The following is a 22,058-nucleotide window of genomic DNA, read 5'->3' on the forward strand; positions in this document are numbered from 1 at the left end:
GCGCACGTGCGGCCGGCAGTGTCCCCTTAGTGCCGCCGCCGCCGCCGCCGCCGCCGCCGCCGCCATGGGGCTCACTCGGCAGTACCTGCGCTACGCGCCCGCCGCGCTCTTCGGCCTGGTGGGCAGCGCCAGGGGCAACGCCGCCTTCGTGACGCTGCGCGGCGAGTGGGGCCGCTGCGTGGCTGTGCCGGCCTGCGAGCACGTCTTCGTGTGGGACGCGCGGAAAGGGGAGAAGGTGAGGAGGGGCTGCGGGGCAGCGGGGCAGCGGGCACGGCACTGAGCTGCCTGCCTCCAGGGTGTGTTTGGACGCCGCTCTCAGGCATAGGGTTTGAATTTTGAATGGTGTTTTATCCAAGCAGTTGGATCCCTAGCAGCTCGGAATGTTCTGTGATTGTACGGTTCTGTGAAAACGCGGGGGTTTCCGGGCTTCGTGCTCTACCGCTTTGCTGCTTGACGGTGAGAAATTGCTGCTTGAAGAATGTAGAGAGGAAAAGGACCTGGGGGTGTTGGTTGATGCTCGGCTCAACATGAGCCGGCAGTGTGCCCAGGTGGCTAAGAAGGCCAACGGCATCCTGGCCTGTATTAGAAATAGTGTAGCCAGCAGGAGCAGGGAGGTGATCATCCCCCTGTACTCAGCTCTGGTACGGCCGCACCTCGAGTACTGTGTTCAGCTTTGGGCCCCTCACTACAAGAAGGACATTGAGGCCCTGGAGCGTGTTCAGAGAAGGGCAACAAAACTGGTGAGGGGCCTGGAGCACAAGTCTTATGAGGAGCGGCTGAGGGAGCTGGGATTGTTTAGTCTGGAGAAGAGGAGGCTCAGAGGAGACCTTATTGCACTCTACCACTTCCTGAAGGGGGGTTGTGGTGAGGAGGGGGTAGGCCTCTTCTCCCTGATAAGTAATGACAGGACGAGAGGGAATGGCCACAAGTTGCGCCGGGGAAGATTTAGATTAGACCTGAGGAAGCATTTCTTTTCTGAAAGAGTGGTCAGGCACTGGAATGGCCTGCCTAGGGAGGTGGTTGAGGCACCATCCCTAGCGCTGTTCAAGAAGCGTTTAGATGAGGTGCTAAAGGACTTAATTTAGTAGTTGGGTAGAGATAGTGATAGGAGGATGGTTGGACTAGATGATCTTATAGGTCCTTTCCAACCTTATGAACTTATGAACTTATGCTAGGTGCTGTCTGCCTTGTAAAATGGGGCTCGTTGCACTGTGTGTGCAGCACAGGAAGCTGAAGAAGTTCTGAAGCACTGGAAACACTTGTTTGGGAGTTCAGTAGGAGAGCAGAATGTATTCCTTCAGCTTGTTTGTCTCGTGGTGTGCTCAGAGCAGAGGGGAGGCCTGATGGCGGCTGCAGTTCTCTCAGGGAGCCGGGGGCAGCGCTGAGCTCTGCTCTGTGTGACAGCGACAGGGCCCGAGGGAACAGCATAGAGCTGTGTCAGGGGAGGGGCAGCTCGGGGTCAGGGAAAGCTGGGATCCTGGAACAGGCTGCCCAGGGCAGTGGGCATGGTGCTTAATTGCCAGGGCTCAAGGAGCGTTTGGACACCACTCTCACACATAGGGGTTGGAGGTTGGGTGATCTTCTGTGGGGCCTGGAGTCAAACTCCCTTGTCAGATTGTTGTCAGACTCTTCCAGCTTGGAATGTTCTATGATTTTGTTCTTTCTTCTGTGTGTACATTTCTGATGTATCATTTACCAATATTTTGCATGTTTTGTCTCCTAAAAATTGCAGGTCCTTATCCTGAAGGGTTCCAAGCATGAGGTCAGTTGCCTCCGCCCCTCTCCTGATGGTCTGCACTTGGCTGTTGGCTATGAAGATGGCTCAATCCGTATCTTCAGCCTTCTGAGTGGAGAAGCAAGCGTTGCTTTCAATGGACACAAGGCTGCAGTCACAGCCCTGCAGTATGACCATCTGGGGGGCCGGCTGGTGTCTGGCTCAAAGGTAAGCTCTGCATGTCTGATGGAGAACAGCCCTCTCTCAAAGGGCAGAAGAGGTGATCTGTAGGGAATGTTGACCTGCACTAAAATGTTTGTTATTTTAAGGGGGTGATGTGGCATCTGCCTGTAGCAGGGGGTGTACTTGGTCAATCTGGTCTGGTGCCAGATATGGAGGTTGGTTGCCTGGCTGTGGCAGGGGGTTGGAACTTGTTGATCCTTGGGGTCTCTTCCAACCCAAGCCATTATATAATTCTCTGATTCTGTGATGGCATTGAGAGGATTTGGAGCTGCAAGACGACAGTGGTGTTAGGGAGTTCAAGGCTGGGAGAATTTTGGGCACAGAAGAGGGCTACTAGCAGAGCTGCAGAAGGTGAAGAAGGCTGTGAGCTCAGGAGTAGCAAAAGTGACCCAAGCCAGAGCACAGGTGTATTTATAGGTCTGAATACTCATCAAGGGAGGGATTGTTGTCTGTGTTAATCATCTTCGACATTCAAATTCAGAGTGGAAAAGCTTGCATTCAGGTAGTCTCTTCAGTCTCATAGAAGATGTAGACATTTTATGACTTTTCCAGGATACAGATGTCATTGTGTGGGATGTCATCAACGAGAGTGGTTTGTACCGGCTGAAAGGACACAAAGATGCTGTCACTCAAGTTCTTTTCTTGAAGGAGAAGAACCTGCTGGTCACCAGGTAAGCCAGGCTGAGTGCAAATCAAGAAAATAATCACTTTTACTTGCTATTTATGTATTTTAGGTGCTGTGGCTATTTTTTTTTCTAGGATCACAGCTTTTTCTGTGCTTTACCTGCTCGAAAGAGATGACATTATTTTGCATAATAGAACAGTTTGGGTTGGAAGGGACCTTAAAGACTGTCTAGTTCAATCCCCTGCCATAGGCAGGATCACTTTGTACTAGAGTAGGTTGCTCAAAGCCCCATCCGTATGTATGAGACCTGTATTATGTTGTGACGAAGAAATGAGTTCTCAAACCTTTCAGGACATCCGCATATCTGGAATTCAGGCATTGAACTCATGTTAAGCAGAAGACAAATAGCTAATTCTGATAAGTAGCATTTGGAAAAGGCTTTAACTTACTGGTAAATTTAGCAGCTTAGAATTATCCTAACAATGCATAGTAATAATATGCTTATTTTGTATATCATCATTTTTGCCACTTAATTAAATAGACTTATCTAATGTATGTATAACTCATGCAGCAGTGTCACAGAAAAATGGCTTCCTAATAGGTAGTAATTAAATGGATTAATTAAAGATGACTGATGTTTTACTGAGTTGTTTTTTAAACATCAGGAAGTTGATTGTATGCCTTCAATAATAATCAGTTGACAGAAGATATTCTTGCTCGAATATCTGTCAATAATGTTTGTATTTGCTGTCATCTAATAGGTACAGTCAATAGGTTCAGGGTAAAATTAGCACAAGTTTCTTGTGTGTCCTTTTTTTTTTTCCCAAAATAAATATATGTTGTCAGTTTGGCAGATGATACCTGTTTCCTAATGCAATTCCAACTCTTGTCTTTGATGGGGATGCAAATTACTTTTCTTTTTTCCTTTAAAGAAGTTTGCTGCAGTTCTCAGTGTGCAGAATTTTTTTCATCTGTACAATTTATCTTTGGCTCCTGTGTAACAAAAGGCATGGATTAACAATAAATATCACCTGTAGTGGTTTTTCTTTTCTCCTGAGTATGCTTAGTAATGGGAAAACAAATTTTATATTCTAATTTATTTGCAAGAAAATAGTCTCCAGCAAAGTTACCAAAAATAAAAAAGTATAAATTACTGTAGGGTGAAGAGAAGGGAGTCTACATAAATATTCAAATTACTTCTCCCTGGTGCTCTTGTCACATTATTGTAGCGTAATATAGCCAGAAGTTAGAGTTTCCAAGGATGTCTAATCATATGGGGGCCTTGAGGAACTAAAACAGCTGTAATCTTCCACTGGGAGGAACAACTCAAAGTGAAGGCAGCTGCTTTTGTTGTAGGCTGGTTAAGGCACGAGTTGAGAATGTGGAGGGGGGTTTTAGATGCACCATTAGAATTTGATCTGCATTAGAATTCAATTGTTTTTGCCCTCAATAAGCTAGAAAGAGGGTTGTGTGATGCTGGGACTTGCAGCTGAATCTGGAAAAGGAAGTGGGTTTTTTTGAGTTGTTAAATACCTCTTCGCAGCATCTTTGCATTGCTATAACTGTCCTTGCATAAATTGTGAAATATAATGTGTTCATGGCAGCTGGTCTGTGATATGTTGCAACACGTTTTAGATTTTCTGTTTTTCAGCTTTTCTCAGCTGATGTAATACCATGTGCTGTAGCAGTCTTTCCTCATAACTTGAGGTTTTTCTTTTCGTTCCAGTGGCAAAGACACATTGGTGAAGTGGTGGGACCTGGATACCCAGCATTGCTTCAGAACTTTAGTTGGTCACCGATCTGAGGTAAAGAGGACATGCAGAGAGCTGTGGGGATGGAGGGCCTTTGGATTGCAAGTCATGGCTCACCTTGTGTGTTTTTTGCTCTCAAAAAATGTAAACTGGATGTAAACTGGAACTCTGATGTATTTTTGGTTATTATTAAGCTTTAGGGAAGAGCAAATGAGAGAATTCCAAACTGTAATTGAACTGTTACGAATGTATAGGGGTAGCAGTTCAAATGCAGATATCCCTGTAGGAGATCCCAGTTAGATCCAGTCTGCGTTTGGTTCCCATTTAAATAAATAATTAAGGATGCTCTGACATTGTTATGATAGTCAAAAGGACCATAAACCAATTATTTCCATCATGCCTTTGGACAGGTTTGGGGGATGGCTTTGGTATCTGAAGAGAAACGTTTGATCACTGGGACTGCTGACAGTGAGCTGAGGGTTTGGGATATCACTTACATCCAGGAGGTAAGACATTCTCTCTGTAGGCCCTCACACTCTTGCGCAGGTGTTTATGTTTGGGTTAAGATGGGTCTGGAATATGTTAAATCTGATTGCTGTTCTGGGAAGCAGAACTGAAGCAGTGTATTTGCTGTCTGAGGGGTCTAGAAGCTGCTCTTTAGTTAGTCTTTTGAAGTCTTCTGTATTTTGAGTTTGCATGTAATGCTGCAAGAACTTCTAGAACAAACAGAGTGTGATCTTCTGGCCATCTTGATTACAGCTGGAGAAGACAGTTTTGTTGGATAAGCAGGAGAGGACATAGAGCATTGAGTGCTTGCAGGCACACTGTAGGCCACTACTGTTGCTATATATGCTAACCACTGGCTCCTTCAGGGGGATAAAGCATGAATAAATTCAGAGACAGGAACTGAAACACAATGTAGCTCTTGTGGTTAAATTATTCCTTACGGATTTTCGTCTGAACAGCTAGAAGACCCTGATGAGCCAGGATCCAAGAAAAGCAAAGGATCTTCACCAAGACCAGAAAAAGACAATGAAGCGGATGAGACCATAGAGCTGGATGAGAGTCCTGAGGAGGTAAGCTAGTTTTTTCATGCTGTCCAGGATGGCATATATCATGCTATTCACATGGTGCTGCTTGCAGGGCCAGCAGGAGTTTGAGAAGTGCTAAACCATTGCTTGTTTGAGTTTATACACCAAGTGTCCAATTTATCCTGTTAGGGAAAATGTATTAATTCTTGTCTCACTTACAATATCTTCCTCAGCAGTAGTTGCTGCCCCCATCTACCTGCAGAACACCAGAAGTGCTTGTGTCAAAGGACATACCAATTTCTTTGCCCTCCCTTCAGAGAAGGAGGGATTAGCAAGTGCTTGAAGTCTAAGTGCTAAAAGAGCTCTTTGATCAAACAACATGGGAAGGAAATAGTTAATAGCTAGTTGGCAGCTGGTGAGCTTAGTGTTCTTGCTCTGTTTTGTATATCAGTAAGTAGAAACATAAAAACATGGGTGTCAGAGTGGCAACATCACAACTTAGTGTTAGATGGGATTGTTCAAAGCCATTCCCACTTGCTGGGGAATGTTTCTGGGATCTTTCTCTGACTCCAGACTGCTTGTAGTTATAGTAGATAGCTGGCCTTGTTAAAGACTTCTACTGACCTCCTCTCAAAAGACTTTTCTTCTTTTAATCACCAATATTACAGTCACATGCCTTTGCTGCCTTTGCTTCTTCTGACATGAGATAATGAGATAATCTGAAGCTCATACAGGCACTTCTTTTGTCCCTGGATTATCCTTGCAATCTGTTCTACCAGGACTTAGTATGTTCATTCCCCCATCTTTTTCTCCTGACTTCCTTTCAAAGCAGGTTTCCCAGTTTGCCTGGGAAGATCACTTGGCCTTCCAGACCAAGGTTCTGTTTCTTTTCCTGTAGCGCCTCCTGAAGTGCAGTAAAGCTGGATCCATCATGCGGGAAGGGAGAGATCGAGTAGTTACTCTTTCCACAGACCAGATGGGCAAGATTTTGGCCTGCCATGTAAGTAATGGGGATTCTCTGCTATTGAGTTACAGAGGGGGCTCTTGCTGCCCCTGTACTTTTTAAGTGCTAGCCAAGGCTTTGCATGTATGTGACTGTTTGCTTTGTTCCTAGGGGACTGATGTTGTTCTAGAAGTGTTCTCAATCCTTTCTGAAGAGGAAATAAAGAAAAAATTGGAAAAGAAAATGAAGAAAGCAAGGAAAAAAGCAAAGTAAGCAATCTTCTGGGTGTATGAGGATACTCTCTGTGTCCAGAAAACTATTATTCCCTCAAGCAGCATGATTCAATGGTTGAACTCCAGACAGAATTCTGTCTGTTCCAGCTGTTTTATTTTAAGGGGTATTCTTGTGAATAATTGGCACTTGTCTAAGCAGCATTCATTTGCTACTAGAGACTAGGGAAATACAAAATTTGGAATAGAAAGGAATATTTCATTTCTTCAGTCTTTCCTTCTGAGTATTTTCCATGCAAAAAATGGTATATGTGGAAGGAAATGGGCATAATATGTTTTCTCTCACTTCCACCCGATGTTCATATTTACAGTGCTTGCTGTGTCAAATAAAGTCTCTGTTAGGATATACTGGAATGAGAGTTTCATATGTGAAGCCAGAGTGACCTTGATACCCTGTCTCCTGTTGTACAGCAGGCAGAGATGTAGATCAGAGCCTTATGAAAGGCGACTTCATGTTAAACGTTTCTCTGAAACACTTGTTAAGTAACAAGATACTCACGGTAGCCATCATGGGAGCTCTGACTCCAGTGTAGAAGCTGAAGCATAGAGCAGATAGATACACTTGGAGTCACCGTTTGGGAATAAATGAGGGCTTTCTGGGAGTGGTATGAAATGAGCAGAAGCTGATCTCCTTCAAATACTACTTGCTGTTGTCAGTTTTGTATCCATCTTTCTAATGTGCCTTGTTGAGTGCTTTGGCTGTATCCCAGAGAATGCTGCCTTTTCTGGGACAGTTTGTCACTTTAGCATGCATAACGGCCTGAATATCCTGAATAGCCTTAGCTATCACTCTAATTAAAAAACAATTAGTGCTGATGGAGTTTAGTGGTTTCCTTATGCTATTCTCAGTCCTTGTCTTAGCTTGGGTTGTCTGTGTTGAGTTACTTGACTCCCCCTCCATTATTTGATGTTTCTAGGCGGAAGTCTGAAGAAGATGAACATAAAGTGAATGTGGAGCTGAGCCTGCAGGAGGAGATTCAGCGGGTCACTAACATCAGAGCTTCTGCTAAAATCAAGTAAGTGCAAATCCTGCTGAAGAGGCTGAGCTGTGGATATGAAGCTGCATGGGAGGAGCTTATTATGGAGGAGGTGGAATAAGATCCCCTTCAACATCTGTTCAACTTGGAGCTGAGTGGAGGCCTACTGTAGTCTGCCAGTCTGTTTGTACTGCACCAAATGGTGACCTTCCTGCAGTCCTCTGTGGCTTCATGTGCACTTGTTCATAGCATGCACTCTGTATTCTTTCTCACTTGATCTGGATACTTGATTCCTCCTGTGTTTCATCTTATGGCCCCTGTGTACAGCTCTAATGTTGGTCTCATCATACAGGTCATTTGACATGATTCTCTCTCCAAAAGGAGAGCTGAAGATTGTGTTGCTGCTCCAGAACAACATCATTGAGTTACACTCCCTGAACCTGTCAGCGCCGGTCCCGCAGGCTGTCCGTGCATCCAGGATAACCATTGGAGGCCACCGCAGTGATGTCAGGACATTAGCTTTTAGCTCTGATAACATTGCTGTTCTTTCAGGAGCTGCAGAGTCTGTCAAGATTTGGAACAGGTATGCTGTACGGTCGTGTCAGTCCCCTCTGCCCTGTGCATGTCAGCCTCATGGAACTTATGGATGCTGTGGTTGGAGATCCAGTGATAAGGAAGAGGGAATGATGGAGAAATACAAAATAGAGTATTCCTTCCTTTATTAAATAATGGAAGTAAAACAGAATAGTGTGGTGACGCAGTATCTTCTGGACCCAACCAAAAAGAAGAGTGTTGGGAAAAGCAGCTCTGGTCCATGGCTCATTCAGCAGGGCAGGTTTTGTGTGAAAAGAGGTTTTGAACTCTGTCCACAGATCAACTTTGCAGTGCATCCGGACGATGGACTGTGAGTACGCGCTGTGCTCACTCTTTGTCCCGGGAGATCGGCAGGTCATCGTTGGCACCAAGGTAAGTAGTGTCCCCTTTGCACTTCTGATTCAGCCCAGGTGTGGGAGATGTTCTGAAAATGTCATTAAAGTGGCCTTTCTGAATATTACATTTTCTGAAGCATTTTGTTTTAGGTGTAAAAACCCCCTGTGGCAGTCAGTCTGTTCTGTTCCCTGAGTCTTTATGTAGCTCCTATGGCTTGAGCTGAACAGAGTGCTTTGGGAAGTCCCTGATCTCTGTCAGGAGTTTGACTGTGTGTGTGTGACAGTCATCTAATGAAGCTGGTTGTCCAGGAGATGGGTAGCAGATGTGTTGGGGAACTGTCAGAGCCTTCTCAGAAGTGACTGCCCAGCTCAGAGAGCTCAAATGGAGCAAGAACTCCTCTGCTGCCAGTAGGGTGCTACTCCAAGTCCTGTGCATTGCGCAGCCTGGGAATATTTGCTCTGAGCTCTCCTCTACCTTTGGAGCCTTGTTTTTCCATTAATGCACGGCTGCTTTGTCACTGCTGAGGTCTCACCTCTGGTAGCTACCTTTTTGTCTCTGAGCTCTGATTTGAGCAGTTTTAATCTTCACCATTTCTGGAGACCTCTTTTTAAGAGGTCTGGCTCAGGTCTGTTTGCAGACGTGATTAATGCTCTGTAAGTTGTTCCTGGAGTTTATTGTGAAGTTGGAGGGACTGATTTGTCTTCTGTGGTGTGTCTTTCTCCACAGACAGGGAAGCTGCAGCTGTATGACCTAGCTTCTGGGGGTCTGATGGAGACGCTTAATGCTCATGATGGGGCTGTGTGGTCCATTGCTCTTTCACCAGACCAGGTAACTCAGCCAGCCTTATAAGTGTCATCTGTTGCATGTTTTTTTGTGGGGATCCTTCCTATAGTGTTGTATTTGTGCTATTGGTGTGAGCATGGGAATTGTCATCATGGGAGGTGAAGGATGCAGCTGGTACCAAGAACTTGAACTGCAGATATATACAGAGTTTGAAATATCTCTCTGGTCTTGTATGGCACGTTAGTGACTGATTATCTAAAGGGGGGCTATAAGAAAGAAGTGGACAGACTCCTTAGTAAGGTTTGTTGTGATAGAACAAGGGGAAACGGTTTCAGACTTTAGTCTGAAAACTTTTTACTCCTCTTTTAAGAGGAGAGGTTTAGACTCGATATAAAGAAAATCTGTTTTTCACTGTTATCTTCCCTGTTAAACTTTCTGCTTCTTTGTAGTTTCAGCTTGCTGAGCTTTAACTCCCAGCTGTTGGACTTGCTAGTACATTCGTTTGCTTTTTTAAAGATCCTGTTAACACAGTGGTGTTTTTTCCCTTTGGGTTTCACCCTTGCCAAGTGACCATATTACCATTTATCTGATGATTCTTAGTTTAGACTTCTGTCTGTTCCTTCAGGATACGTTTTCTGGGCTCTTAATCATTCTTGCGGTACTTTTTGTGCTAATGCAATCTTTTCTCTGCTGGTGACCCTAGGATCTGAATGCACAGTGTGGTAGAAGTTATACTAGTGCCAAATGCACCAGTTAGCAGCTTTTTAATTCATCCAGTGACTTACTTAGCCCTTTTGACAACCTCTTAGCAGTGAGAATGTGTTGTTAGATAATAATCCACCATATTCCTTAAAGCCAATTTTGAGGCACTGCATTGCAGTAGGTAATGTGCTGGGCTTAGATCCTTGCTTCCCTACATGTGTATCAATGTCTGATGGGAGGGTGCACAGAGGACAGAGGCAGGCTCTTTTAAGAGGCAGTGAGCACAAACTGCAACACAGAAGGTTCTGTTTAAACATCAGAAAGTGTTCATTTGTTGTTTTGGTGCCAGAGCTCTAGGGTAGGTTGTCCAGAGGGGCGCAGAGTCTGCTCATTGGAGGTCTTCAAAAGCCTCCTGTTCAGTGGTCTTGGGCACCCTTCTCTGCGTGTCCCTGCTTGAGTACAGGGATGGAGCAAGTGGACCCAGAGGACGCTGCCAACCTCAGCCATGCTGTGATTCTATGAGCTACAGCATTATTCTTAAGGAAAAGGGTAATTTCCATCAAATTAGTTTTTTAATTAATTTTCCCTGTGCTTTTGCTTATTACTTCTGTTGACTGTCCTTGCAACTAATAGGCCTGCATGCTTACTCTGTCTGAATTCTCATGTTTTATTAGTTTCTTCCCGAATCTTCCCTCGCATTTCCAAAGTCACGTTGGTTCACGTTGGTTTCTATCACCTTCCACTTCTTTGTTTATTATGCTTTTCATTTTCTTATGCTAGAAGCTGTGGTGTTTCTTCTAGTGTCAAAACCATAACAAGTAATAACCTGCCTGGAATTCTCTTACCCTGCAGATTAAAACACATGGGACAGTTTTTACCCTTGTTTTTAACGTAGAACTGCTCTTTTCTTCTTCCTTTTAGAAGGCTGTGCTTGTGATGATGATGAGGTGTTTGTGACTTGAGAACAGTGTCAGCTTGCTCCCAAAGTGCACTTCATTACCTATGGCTGAGATGACTTTCAGTTCTGAAGTTTTAGTCCATATCTTGATTTACATCTGCAACTGTTGTCTCAGACCTGTCTGCCAGAGCTCCTTAATTTGTTCTTGCTCAGCCAGTGGGTAATGAGTGTTCCAACCACAGCAAGTGCTCCTGGTGGTGTCCTTCTAATCATAAAAGCTGAGGGAATGTGAGGCCTTATTCAAAATCTAGGTGCACTGACAGTTCATGTCCATAGCATTTGTGTTAGAATGGAACTGATTTCATAATGACTTTGTTTTTCCCCTGCAGCGTGGTTTTGTGACAGGAGGTGCTGATAAATGTGTCAAATTCTGGGATTTTGAGCTGGTGAAGGATGAGAGCAGCATTCAGAAAAGGTGAGAAAATAAACCATTGACTGCATTTAACTGCAGTATTCATTCTCTTTGATGGATGCTTTGGCTATTGCTGTGCATCACAAGAAGTGCCAATGACACGTGTATGGAACACATGGTGAAGAGACTCAGTGCAGTTTTATAGAGGTCTGAGGTTATGTGAGGAAGGGAAATTACCCTGTTCCTTTGGAGTAAGAGTATTTTTTTTTCTGTTCTTGTTGCCAGGCTGTCCATGAAGCAGGTGCGCATCTTGCAGCTGGATGAAGATGTTCTGTGTGTGCGGTACAGCCCCAACCAGAAACTGCTAGCTGTCTCCTTACTGGATTGCACTGTGAAGGTTTTCTACACTGACACTCTCAAGGTATGTGACTGTATGAGCTCTGAGGCTGTGCAGGGACTGATAACTAGAGCCTGGAAGATCAGAGAAGTGTGTTGGAAAAGTGCCTGTTTATTGTAGGATCCCAATAATAATCAAAGAGAGACCTTGCATCGCACTTCATGTGCTTGCTTGCCAACAGTACTGACAGAACTGAGGCCTGCTCCTGCTAGGGAGAAAATGTGTTTTATCTGGAAAGCGCTGTGAACCTGCAGAGGGTAAGGCCACTCAAACTCTGCAGGCAGGATGGTATGCCAGAGGCATGTGGAATTGTAAGGATGGGGTGGATCAGTGTTGCATGTGGCTCTTGAGTGTAGCACAGGCAAAAACTGGGTAAGGAAAATCTTCCTTGTACAGTTTGAGGCAGTGTGATGGTTTTGTGATTGTATGTTAGTACACATACACGAGGGAAATGACACAAGATAGACCAGCAGTGACAGATATGGATTTTATCTGTTTCTCTTTGCATAGGTGCTGTTTGTGAGAACTTGTTAGCTCAGCTTGTTTGGGTTCTTTTATCTTTATCACAGTTCTGCCAGTGTGGCCTCACCACTATCTGTGTTCAGGGCCAGAGTGGTGCTGGAAGGATAGGCCTCTTGAGAAAGAGCAGAACTAGCCTGGAGCCTGGCATTTTCACATGCATGAACCCAGCATGTCTTAACTGAGACATCTTTTTTTTGCTTCAGTTTTTCCTGTCTCTGTATGGACACAAGCTGCCAGTGCTGTGCATGGACATCTCCTATGTAAGTATCGTTATTGTTGCATGTCTGCTGCAGGTGGGGCTATGGTGATGCTGATGACTGGCAGCAGTGCCTCTAGAGCAATGCTCTCCTGATGCCTCCCTGCTCCTGACTTAGTTAGCAGTTCCTTGATAAGACACAGCAAGCCCCTCCTGATCATGCAGTGTTGTGCTCAGTGGGAAATGTTGTGGGGAAGTGGCCATTACAGAACTGAGCAAGGCATTATGTAAGGAGTGCTCTTTGGACTAATGCTGAGCTTTAGCTAAGATCTAAAGTGCCTGCAGAGGCTCAGAAAAGAGTCAGGGTGCTTTCTGTGGACTGTCAGTACTACAGGGATGTGCCTTGCTAAGGATGGAGGAGGTGGAGAGATCAGGGGGGCATATTTCAGGAGCCAGTGCCTTGGTACTGCTTAGTCCATTGTTGATTCTTGATTGGACTGCCAGCCAGATGCCCACACCGTTCTCTGCATTTCTGTGTAGGATGGGACTCTGATTGCAACTGGGTCTGCTGACAGGAATGTGAAGATTTGGGGCTTGGATTTTGGGGACTGTCACCGCTCTCTCTTTGCCCATGATGACAGGTTGGTCAAATCCTACAGTATCTTTGGGCTACTTTGTTATCTTTGAGGGACTGTGATCCAGCAGTGAGCTTTCTGTGTTGTGTAGTGGGGAGAAGTGGGTGAATTTGAGCCTTTACTACCTTTGCAGCAAGGTCCCCTGTATTAACACCAAACCCATGAGCTGGGCTTTCCATGGCAAGTCCAAGGCAGTGGGACATGAGCATGAAGGTGGTTAGGGCTGTCTGGTAGCTGCTGAGTTCACAGGGTTCTTGTGCCAAACCTCACTCACTGGTGCTCCTGCCCCCTGGAGCAGTGCTGTTTGTCCCAGGCCGGAATTTGGTCACTGTAAGTGTGGGTTGATGTCAGAAGGCATTTCCCAGAGGTAAGTGGTGTTGAGGGCTTCAGGGTTTTGGAATACTGTGCTGTATTCTATACGTGTGTGTTTTGAGGTCCCTTTCACTCCTGTTTTGTTTTTTTTTTTTTACCTTCCCAGTGTGATGTATCTCCAGTTTGTGGCCAAATCCCATCTCTTCTTCACTGCTGGGAAGGACAACAAGATTAAACAGTGGGATGCTGATAAATTTGAGCACATCCAGACACTGGAGGTAGGAAGTTTTGGTGGCTCTTGAATATCAAGCATTATCACTGTGTGAGCAGCACTTTCCTCAGGAGCTGGGAGATGTGTTGTTCATGTCTTACCTTTTTTTTTCTCTACCCTGCAGGGGCATCACCACGAGGTGTGGTGCTTGGCACTCAGTCCCAATGGGGACTACGTAGTGTCAGCATCCCATGACAAGTCCCTGCGCCTCTGGGAGAGGACAAGGGAGCCACTTATTTTGGAAGAGGAGAGGGAGATGGTGAGTTGCATTCTTTCTCCTAAAGACAGCTTCCAGATTTCTTTTTGCTCCATCAGACAGATTCCTCACTTTTCAGTGTGGAAGAGTGTTTCCTTATTTGCAGGCTTCCTTATCACTAACCACAGCCTGGTGCTGAGATGCCTGGGTTCATTGCCATCTTCTGCATGATTGCACTGTTGCCTTGAGCTGTCTGAAGACAGCACCACAGGTATTGCTGATGCTCTTCTGCCTGTACCGCATCACGGATGCCTGGCTAATTTGCTCTCTGCTGTGTTTCTGTCCCACTTCCCAGGCTCTTTTCTATGGTTCTTATTTTCTGCAGTTTTGTTGACTATAGACTTCAAGCTTCTCTTATTCTCTTGTACTCACTTCTTCTCAAGTGTGCTTTGGATGCAGTTCAGTGGATGCCTCTTGTGGGGTGATGAAGAGCACCATTCTTGTTGAATACAGATCGTTTTCTTTCCCCCCTTTCCAAGCATGAGTAGTTTGTTGTGTTTTGTAGCAGACCCTGGAGCTCAGGGGTGATGCAAGAAGCCCCTTGTATTCCTTCTGAGCCTGTACTGTGAGGAGTCATGTGCACAGAAGGACTGGTGGTCCCTCAAACTTTGGGAGTTTGCAGTCCAACCCCCTGCTCACAGTAGGCAGATCCTAATGCTCTTTCATGTTGCCCAGACACTTGCCTGGGTCACTCAGGAACATCTCTCAGGAAGGAGATTTTCCAGACTGAACACCTGTTCCAGTGCTTGACCACACTGTGGCAGGGGAAACATTTTTACACACCTCTAATGGGAAATTAGCCTGGGACAGTTTTAACTTTTATTTTTACTGTATCCCACAGAGGAGTCGGTCTCTGTCTCCCATTCTTACAGGAGTTCTCAAGGCACAGTGAGGGAGGGATGCACATGCAGCAGCAGAAGTGATAAAGAAATGTGCAATAAACTGTTTTTCTCCTGGTCTGTTTGCAGAGTGACTCATAGGCAGCATCTGAATGCAGTGGCTGGCATGCTGGGAATGATGGTAGTGTAACAGGAAAGACAGAGTTTCTTTTCTAGATAAGAAAAGCATGTTCTGGGTCAAGATTGAATAACAAAGTGGGCAGAAATATACTAGTAGTGAATTACACACTGATGCACTGGAGCACTATGAATGTGAGAGATAGTGGGTAAGGAGGTTCTTTCCTCTTGCAGGCTGGGAATTTCCTAAGCTTGTTTCTTTTGTACTTTGTGCCATGTGCAAAGTCTGGTGGCAAATTGCTGGAGTCTTAATCCCATCCTGATGGGTTGTCTGCAGGCTATTCCTGAATCTACTTTGGAGACCCTGATTTCTTTCAGTCTTTTCAGCCCAAGTACTCTGTGGGGTGGGGACCAGGGACAAGCAGATTTTGCACTGGCATTGTTGATCTCTACTCATTAGTCCTGGTTTTTGCACAAGGCTGCAAGAAGCTGCAGGCACTGTTGCTCTACCAATCTGGAAGGAACTTGTACCCTTGCCAGCTGCCTGCTCGCCAGTGTTAATACTTGGTGTTTTCTTCACTGTAGCAAAGAGAAGCTGAATATGAAGAAAGTGTGGCGAAGGAAGAGCAACCTGTGGTGAGTTGTGCTGTCTTAGTCTAGAATTCTTATAAATGACACAGAAGAGGTGTCCAGAGGACTGGTAATTCCATTGCATTGATAATTTGCATGGAGGAAGATTCCCCAGGCCTCTGATACTGGCTCAGATAATTTCATGAGTGCGTGGAGCTGGCCAAACTGCCACACAGGGCTGTGGCTACCAGATATTTCCCCTGTTCACATCCACACAAGCTCTGGAGCGAGGTTGGGCTGCATTCTGGCAGCTGCTTTCAGGTTTGTGTGGTGCAGGCTGGGTGGGAAAGCCTGATCCCTCCTGCACAGGCACTGGGATTGTGTTGCTTACAGTTCTGACTCTGAGCAGATTGCTCAGCCTCTGTTGGTCAGCCCAGAAGCTTATTTGCTTCCCAGAGCTCTGAGATAGCACAGTGCTTCTGGTCCTGAGCAAAAGCTGTGCACTTGAAGACTTGTATTTCTTCAGACAAGAGTCAAGTTTAGGGAATGGGGCTGATGATCTGTGGCGAGATTCAGTGGGTGCCTCTGTGTGTGTATTTGCTGCTCAGCTGCTGCAGGAGAGAACTACAAACTATGTTTTGCAGGTGCCTGGAGAGACACAAGGAGAGACAGGACTGGCAGGGAAGAAGACTATTGAAACCATCAAAGCGGTAAGATTGCACGGCTCACCCAGCGTTGCTTTGTGCCTTAGCAGCCTCTCGGAGTGGGGGTGTTGCAGGGTCAGAGTATCAGTCTGAAGATGAGTAATTTATGCTGTTCCATAACTGCAGCAGCTCAGAGGACTTGGTTTGTGAGATATAAAGGTGCAAAATTACCTCTGCCTCCAAGAGCTGAAGCTGTGGCGGAGTGCACTCTGGGTGGTGTTGGACTTAGGACACAATTGATGTGCCTGGAGTAGCAGCATGGTCTGGAATAGAAGTTACTTTCTGAGAAGGATGTCTTGGGGTGCCCCAAATCAGCCCCTTTGCTTCCCCCTGTGTTTGTCCAGTTGTACATGAGCTGTGCTTTGTGACTGATGGTTCCTGTGCCACACAGGCTGAACGGATCATGGAAGCTATTGAGCTGTATAGAGAAGAGATGGCAAAACTGAAGGAGCACAAGGCCATATGCAAAGCTGCTGGAAAAGAGGTAAATGACTGAGGAAAGTACCATTCCCAAGGCATGTGGGTGTATCTTTCCAACTCTAGCATCTTGGTGGAAGGGCTCAGCATGCAGATAAAAGCAGGGCAGGTGGAAGGAGCAGAGATTTACTGAATAGAGAACAGATATCGCCATACTCTAAAGCATGGTTAGTGGTGTTCTTTCCAAGGATTTTTATGTTGAAGGTCACAGTGAGAAGTAAGTTCTGTCTCTGAGAACTGTGCTGCTGACTGTGCTGCCATCACAGAACCTATTCTTTGCCTTCATCTCAACACTTTATGCTAAACAAGACTTTGTAATACGTGTGACAGTGGGAAGTGGAAGGAAAATCATACATATTTTTTGAGTTATTCATACATGTCTGCAAACTGGATTGTCCTGCAGTTGCAAGTGAGGTTCTGAGGAGGGAAGACATTGGAGACAAACTGTCTCCTACTGTGGGTTGTTTTTCCACTGTGAATATGCATTTGTACACACACACCTGCCTCATCCTAACCCATTCTGTGTCTCCAGGTTCCCTTTCCTGCCAATCCCATCCTCCGTGCCTATGGAAACATTACAGTAAGTGAAAAGCCCATGCCACAGATCATGTGCTGTCATCAACTGAAATGAGGCTGTTTGCTTTGCTGGTGGAGCCAGAACACTAGATTGCTGTGGGAAGATGGGATTTATGCAAAGTGAATGTGATATATTTTTTTTACTTTATTTTATACGCATGTAATAAAAGTAAAACAGCCAAACATAACCCTGATGGTAGCTTTGACCTTATCATGTAGAGTTGGAGCCAGTTGTTATGGCTCCTCCAAGCTATGAGAAGCTAGTTCAAATGTTCCTGTGTGAGCTCCTGGCGAGAAGTAGTGGTTGCAATACTATAGCATATTCAGTGGAGCTGTGCCATCAGATACAAAATACCTGAGCCTCCAGTGGAATGGGTAATTGAGAACCAATGTCATCATGCACCTCTGGCCATTTGACATCTGTAAGCACTTAACCAGAACCATTCACCCCCCCCCTTCCTCTGTAAATACAGGCATATTTAACTGCAAGGTCAGTAGATTTAACAGGGGTGAGTGAAATCCTGTGGCTTTGTACAGAGAAGGCTTTTGAGGAATGCCCAAGTGCAGGTGCTGGGTAAAAACATTGACAAGTTACAACATTCTGTTATGTGGTGAGCATTTACTGTGTCAAATCATGAATGAAAGTGCTTCATACCATGACAGACTGTCATCTTCTTGGGACAGATTTTGCATGTGGGATGCTTGACCCAATGTATCTACTGTGTTGTTTTGACTCAAGGAGCAGGAGCTGGAAGCACCTGAAGGCTTTCTGACCCTCAATCAGTTGGGCAGGGCAATGCTGAGCAAGGCTGGGCTATGTTGTAATTGATCAGGTTTATTTTTAGGATATTGGCACAGCTTTTACTGATCCTGTTTCCTTCTGTAAAGAATTTACATTCTTTTATATCTGTCCCTTTCTCTCTGACTATAGGCATAGTTAATTAGAAGTTGCATACCCTGAACAGAAGTGCATGAAATCCTGTGACCTAGTGTTGAGACACTCCTTTTTTGCTGAATGCTTTAAGCAGATAAACAGGAGTAGGAGGAATTATTAAATCTTTGGGAGAGGAGTTTGTGTAAGGTTTTGTATATAATGTCTGTTTTACCAAGTTTCTATTTAGCTAGTTAGTTTTATTTAGCTGGTGGATAATTTAGCTAGTCAAATATATATATATTTCCCCACAATATATTTTCACCAGTTTGGTATATTTTGAGAAAGCTGGATTTCTGTTTTATGAAGGAAGAACTTCCCTGACTGGTAGTTGGTTGGAGCTGAAGGGGTTTCTTTTTCATTTGTTACACTCAGGATGGATCTGTCCATCTCACAAGATGTGATTGCATGTTTTTAACTGGTCAAAATGAGCCTTAAGGCACATGTTTGTCTTGGAATGTTTCTTGATATGCAGAGCTGATGTCTTTCCTCTGTTACAGCCTTCTGAATATGTGCTAGAAGTTTTCAAGAAGGTCAAGTCAAGGTGAGTCCCAAGAGTCTCACTGCTGAACAGGCTTGTGCTAAAGAATTGGAATTCTGAGTCCAGGGTTGGTTGGGGTCCTGTGATGGACTCCTGCACTGAGTGGGCAGTGTTGAAGAGTCTGGATGTTACTGTCTGGCAACCTTTTTTTTTTTTTTTTTTTTGGAGTACGTGTGGAACTGGTGAGTGGGAATTTGTCCATGAGGATTATTCAACAAAGTTTGCATATGGGGGTTGGCTGCCTGGAGATGTACATGTATGTGAAGAGCAAGCTGGGGATGCTCAGGATGGAAGGCTGTGCCCCCTCTTTGTGTTGGAAGATGCCTTCTGACTGTGGCCCTGGGCTTTGTGGGCAGGTGCAGACCAGTGGGAGCACTCAGCACAGCTTTTGCATCAGAACCTTCCCATGTGGAAGTGTTTCTTGCTCATCTATAGCTCTGCGGTGGCTTAGACTATTGTTACCATCCCTTTGCTTCTTCCTAGTGAGCTGGAGGAGTCTCTCCTGGTGTTGCCCTTCTCCTATGTCCCTGACCTACTCAGACTCTTCAATGAACATATTCACTTGGGTGCAGAAGTTGAACTCCTGTGCCGTGCTCTCCTCTTCCTGCTCAAGTGAGTCTTCTATCTGCCCAAGCAGGTCTGCTGCTCTTCGTTCAGCTGTCATTACTTTCCAGATCCTGAATGCAAGGAAGCTGTAACCAGGCTCTGGTCAGTAGTGGGTCTGCCTATTCCTCAGGGTCCCCCTACAGTGTGTGTCATGAACTGGCTTTGTGCCAGTCACGTGAAAAGAAAGGTGCTCATTGCTCTCCCTAGGCAGCACCTTGGGACAGCATGAGGGCTGGGGAACATACACTTTCTCTTGGAGCTGTGAAGACTATGTGACATGCCATGAACATGTGCAATGTAAGTGTGTGGGGAAAATTAGGACTTAGGTTTCTGGCTTTGAAGCTCTTGGGAAGCCAGCTTGGGAATAAAGATCACACAGAATCCCAAAATTGTAGGAGTTGGAAGGGACCTCTAGAGATCATCAAGTCCAACCCTCCTGCCAAAGCAGGCTATCTAAACTAAGGTGTGGGAAATGAAGAACTGCTGCAACCCCCAACTGCAGCAGATCGTCTGGGAGTGGGCTAAATGAGATGCGTGGTGCTAACATGCCTGTGTTGATGCTGGTTGCTGGTCTTGTCCTTGTTCCCAGGATACATTTTGGACAGATAACAAGCAACCAGATGCTGGTGACAGTGATAGAAAATTTGAAGAAAACCACCATCTCCAGAGTCAGTGAGGCCCGGGTGAGTGTTGCTGCCACTCCTTCTCCAGGGTCTGGAATAACAGGATTGGCCAATGTCTGGAAGCATTTGTGGTCTAGTAGGAAAGCTGCTTGGGGTCTAGAGCCCATTTTCACCTTCTTCCTGTGCAAACAGCTGCATTTTCCTGATGAAACACTATGCAGTGATGATCCTATGCCCACTCTCCCTCTCTCTCCCTTCTTACTCTGGCTTTTTGTTGATGCATGTAATTGTGCTTTGGCTCTAGTATATGGGGGAAGTAAATGAACTCTTTATTTTTATTGGGCTTCTTGTGGGCTACTGATCTCTTAAATAGCCTTCCCAGGGACATATTCAGACGGTTGTCAACAGCTTGTTTTTCAGAAAGTAGTGGATTATAGCCATTTTTAACAGAAATGTGGGGATTAGAGTTGTTCATCTGCTCAGATTGAGTTTACATTTAAGTAATGTTGCCTTAATTAAACTGTGGGGGATTGCCTCACTTTCATCATCTCTCAGTAAAGGGTGGCCAGAGTATCACCTGTTCCAGGCAGTAGGACCTTCTGCCACCTAACAAGCTGGAGATGTGCCCAACAGCACAGTGCTTGTCTGTCTCCACAGGACGTGCTGGGATTCAACATGGCAGGGCTCCAGTACCTCAAGAGGGAGATTGAGGCCAAGGATGAGGTCATGTTTTTTGCTGATGCTACGGACCGTTTTGAGGAAAAGAAGAGAAAGAGGAAGAAGAAAGAGAAGATGGTTCTTGCAGTGGTTTAGCATTTGCTGCCCAGGACAGCTGGATGGCATCACGTAACCTCCATGCTGGCCATGGACCTATGTTTGTGGCTGAACATCTGTGATGTTTGGTGACTGGAACAAAGCCTGTCCCTTCTCTGTGTGGGATAGCCAGCCTTGCCTGGGTGGGGACAGTGCCAGCACAGGTTGATCATCTCTGCCTAGTGAGATGAGCTGTCTGTGCTCTGCTCTCTATGAACGCATTTCAGCTATTTCTGAGGTGGCTGTCAAAGGTCAATGCTTTCCCTCTAGCAGAATGCCTGTTGGTGTTGGTTTCTTCTCCTGAAGAGATCAGCATACTGGCAGTATGCTAACTCAACGGTGTGAATCAGAACATGGGCTGCTGGTTGGACTTTGCTGTGTCCCTGGGAGGCAGCTGGCAACGAGTGCTTCGAGTCTATGGGCAAGGCTTTGAGACTTCAGAAGTGAGAGAACTTGATTTCCAGCCACTCACTTTTGAGTGGAATGGGGGGAAAACTGTTAATTAAGTATATGTTTATAAATGCTTTATCAAACAACTTTGTCCATAGAATTCTGTCCTGATATTTTTCTAGTAAATCCTGGACTGTCTCACTCTGCTTCATTGGTTCTTAAAGGATTTATCTTCTTTTCTTCCAGATAATAAAATTTGTGGGAGCAAACGAAAGGGCTGCAGTGGAGGATTGTGCTTTTCTGAACAGAAGAGCAGACTGAGCATGAGAAGCGTGGGCTGTTCGTATTGCACTTGCTCCTGTTTATTGAAATTATACAGAATTGTTGCAGTGCCATACCTGTCCTGTACTGGATAAAAATGATTTAAGTGGGCAGGCCTCTGCTCCTGTTGGTCAGTTATCAGTTCTTAGTGTATGCTGTCTTTTTATCCCAGTAATGTAGATGTTGTGGGGGCTGCTTCTGGGCACTCTGTTCTAACTTTTAGACTGGCAGGTCTGACTCAGCCTCTCAAAGCTGGTCTTCTAACTTGAAATTCAGCTGCTGTTTAATTGCATCCAAGTTGTTAATGACTGTGTAGTCTTCAACTTATGGTCTCTACAATAGTGGAAGCTATTGTTTAATCCTCAGTCGTGTTCTTCTCAGTCACCATGAAGCGTTGGGAGATGAAGTCTGCATGTACTGGGGAAAGAAAATTCCCTCTCTGTCAGGATCTTAACGTACTGAAAAAAGGATGAAGCGCAGGAAAGCAAGCCATTGGAAATAAATTCAGTCAGAAATGCAGAACTGCACTTCGCTGTAAGCATAAGGTATCTCTTAAAGAGGCTGTTTCTTTTAGTGACTACTGCAGAAGTAAGAACAAAAAGGGGTAAATACCACCTCTAAGTGGTTCAGTCTACCACTATGATAAAACGAACCTGTGACGA

The 22,058-nt window shown here is 45.3% G+C and overlaps 1 protein-coding gene across 1 annotated transcript; it reads left to right on the plus strand.

The window, feature by feature from the left end:
- The first annotated feature begins 49 nt into the window (after positions 1 to 49).
- On the plus strand, positions 50 to 21,743 carry WDR3 (WD repeat domain 3). The gene is made up of 26 exons (XM_065742188.1): positions 50 to 235; positions 1,733 to 1,942; positions 2,510 to 2,628; positions 4,309 to 4,387; positions 4,744 to 4,839; positions 5,299 to 5,409; positions 6,263 to 6,364; positions 6,479 to 6,576; positions 7,515 to 7,613; positions 7,927 to 8,157; positions 8,447 to 8,540; positions 9,231 to 9,332; positions 11,277 to 11,362; positions 11,585 to 11,720; positions 12,422 to 12,478; positions 12,955 to 13,055; positions 13,528 to 13,639; positions 13,757 to 13,891; positions 15,430 to 15,480; positions 16,059 to 16,124; positions 16,510 to 16,602; positions 17,128 to 17,175; positions 18,603 to 18,646; positions 19,127 to 19,255; positions 19,839 to 19,932; positions 20,530 to 21,743. The coding sequence occupies exons 1-26, from the start codon at positions 65 to 67 to the stop codon at positions 20,683 to 20,685; spliced, it is 2,820 nt and encodes a 939-aa protein (XP_065598260.1). The 5' UTR covers positions 50 to 64; the 3' UTR covers positions 20,686 to 21,743.
- The last annotated feature ends 315 nt before the right edge of the window (positions 21,744 to 22,058 follow it).

This window comes from Cyrtonyx montezumae, unplaced genomic scaffold, assembly GCF_038088225.1.
Source record: "Cyrtonyx montezumae isolate F1298 unplaced genomic scaffold, pur_monq_1.0 scaffold_3, whole genome shotgun sequence".
Lineage (NCBI taxonomy): Eukaryota > Metazoa > Chordata > Aves > Galliformes > Odontophoridae > Cyrtonyx > Cyrtonyx montezumae.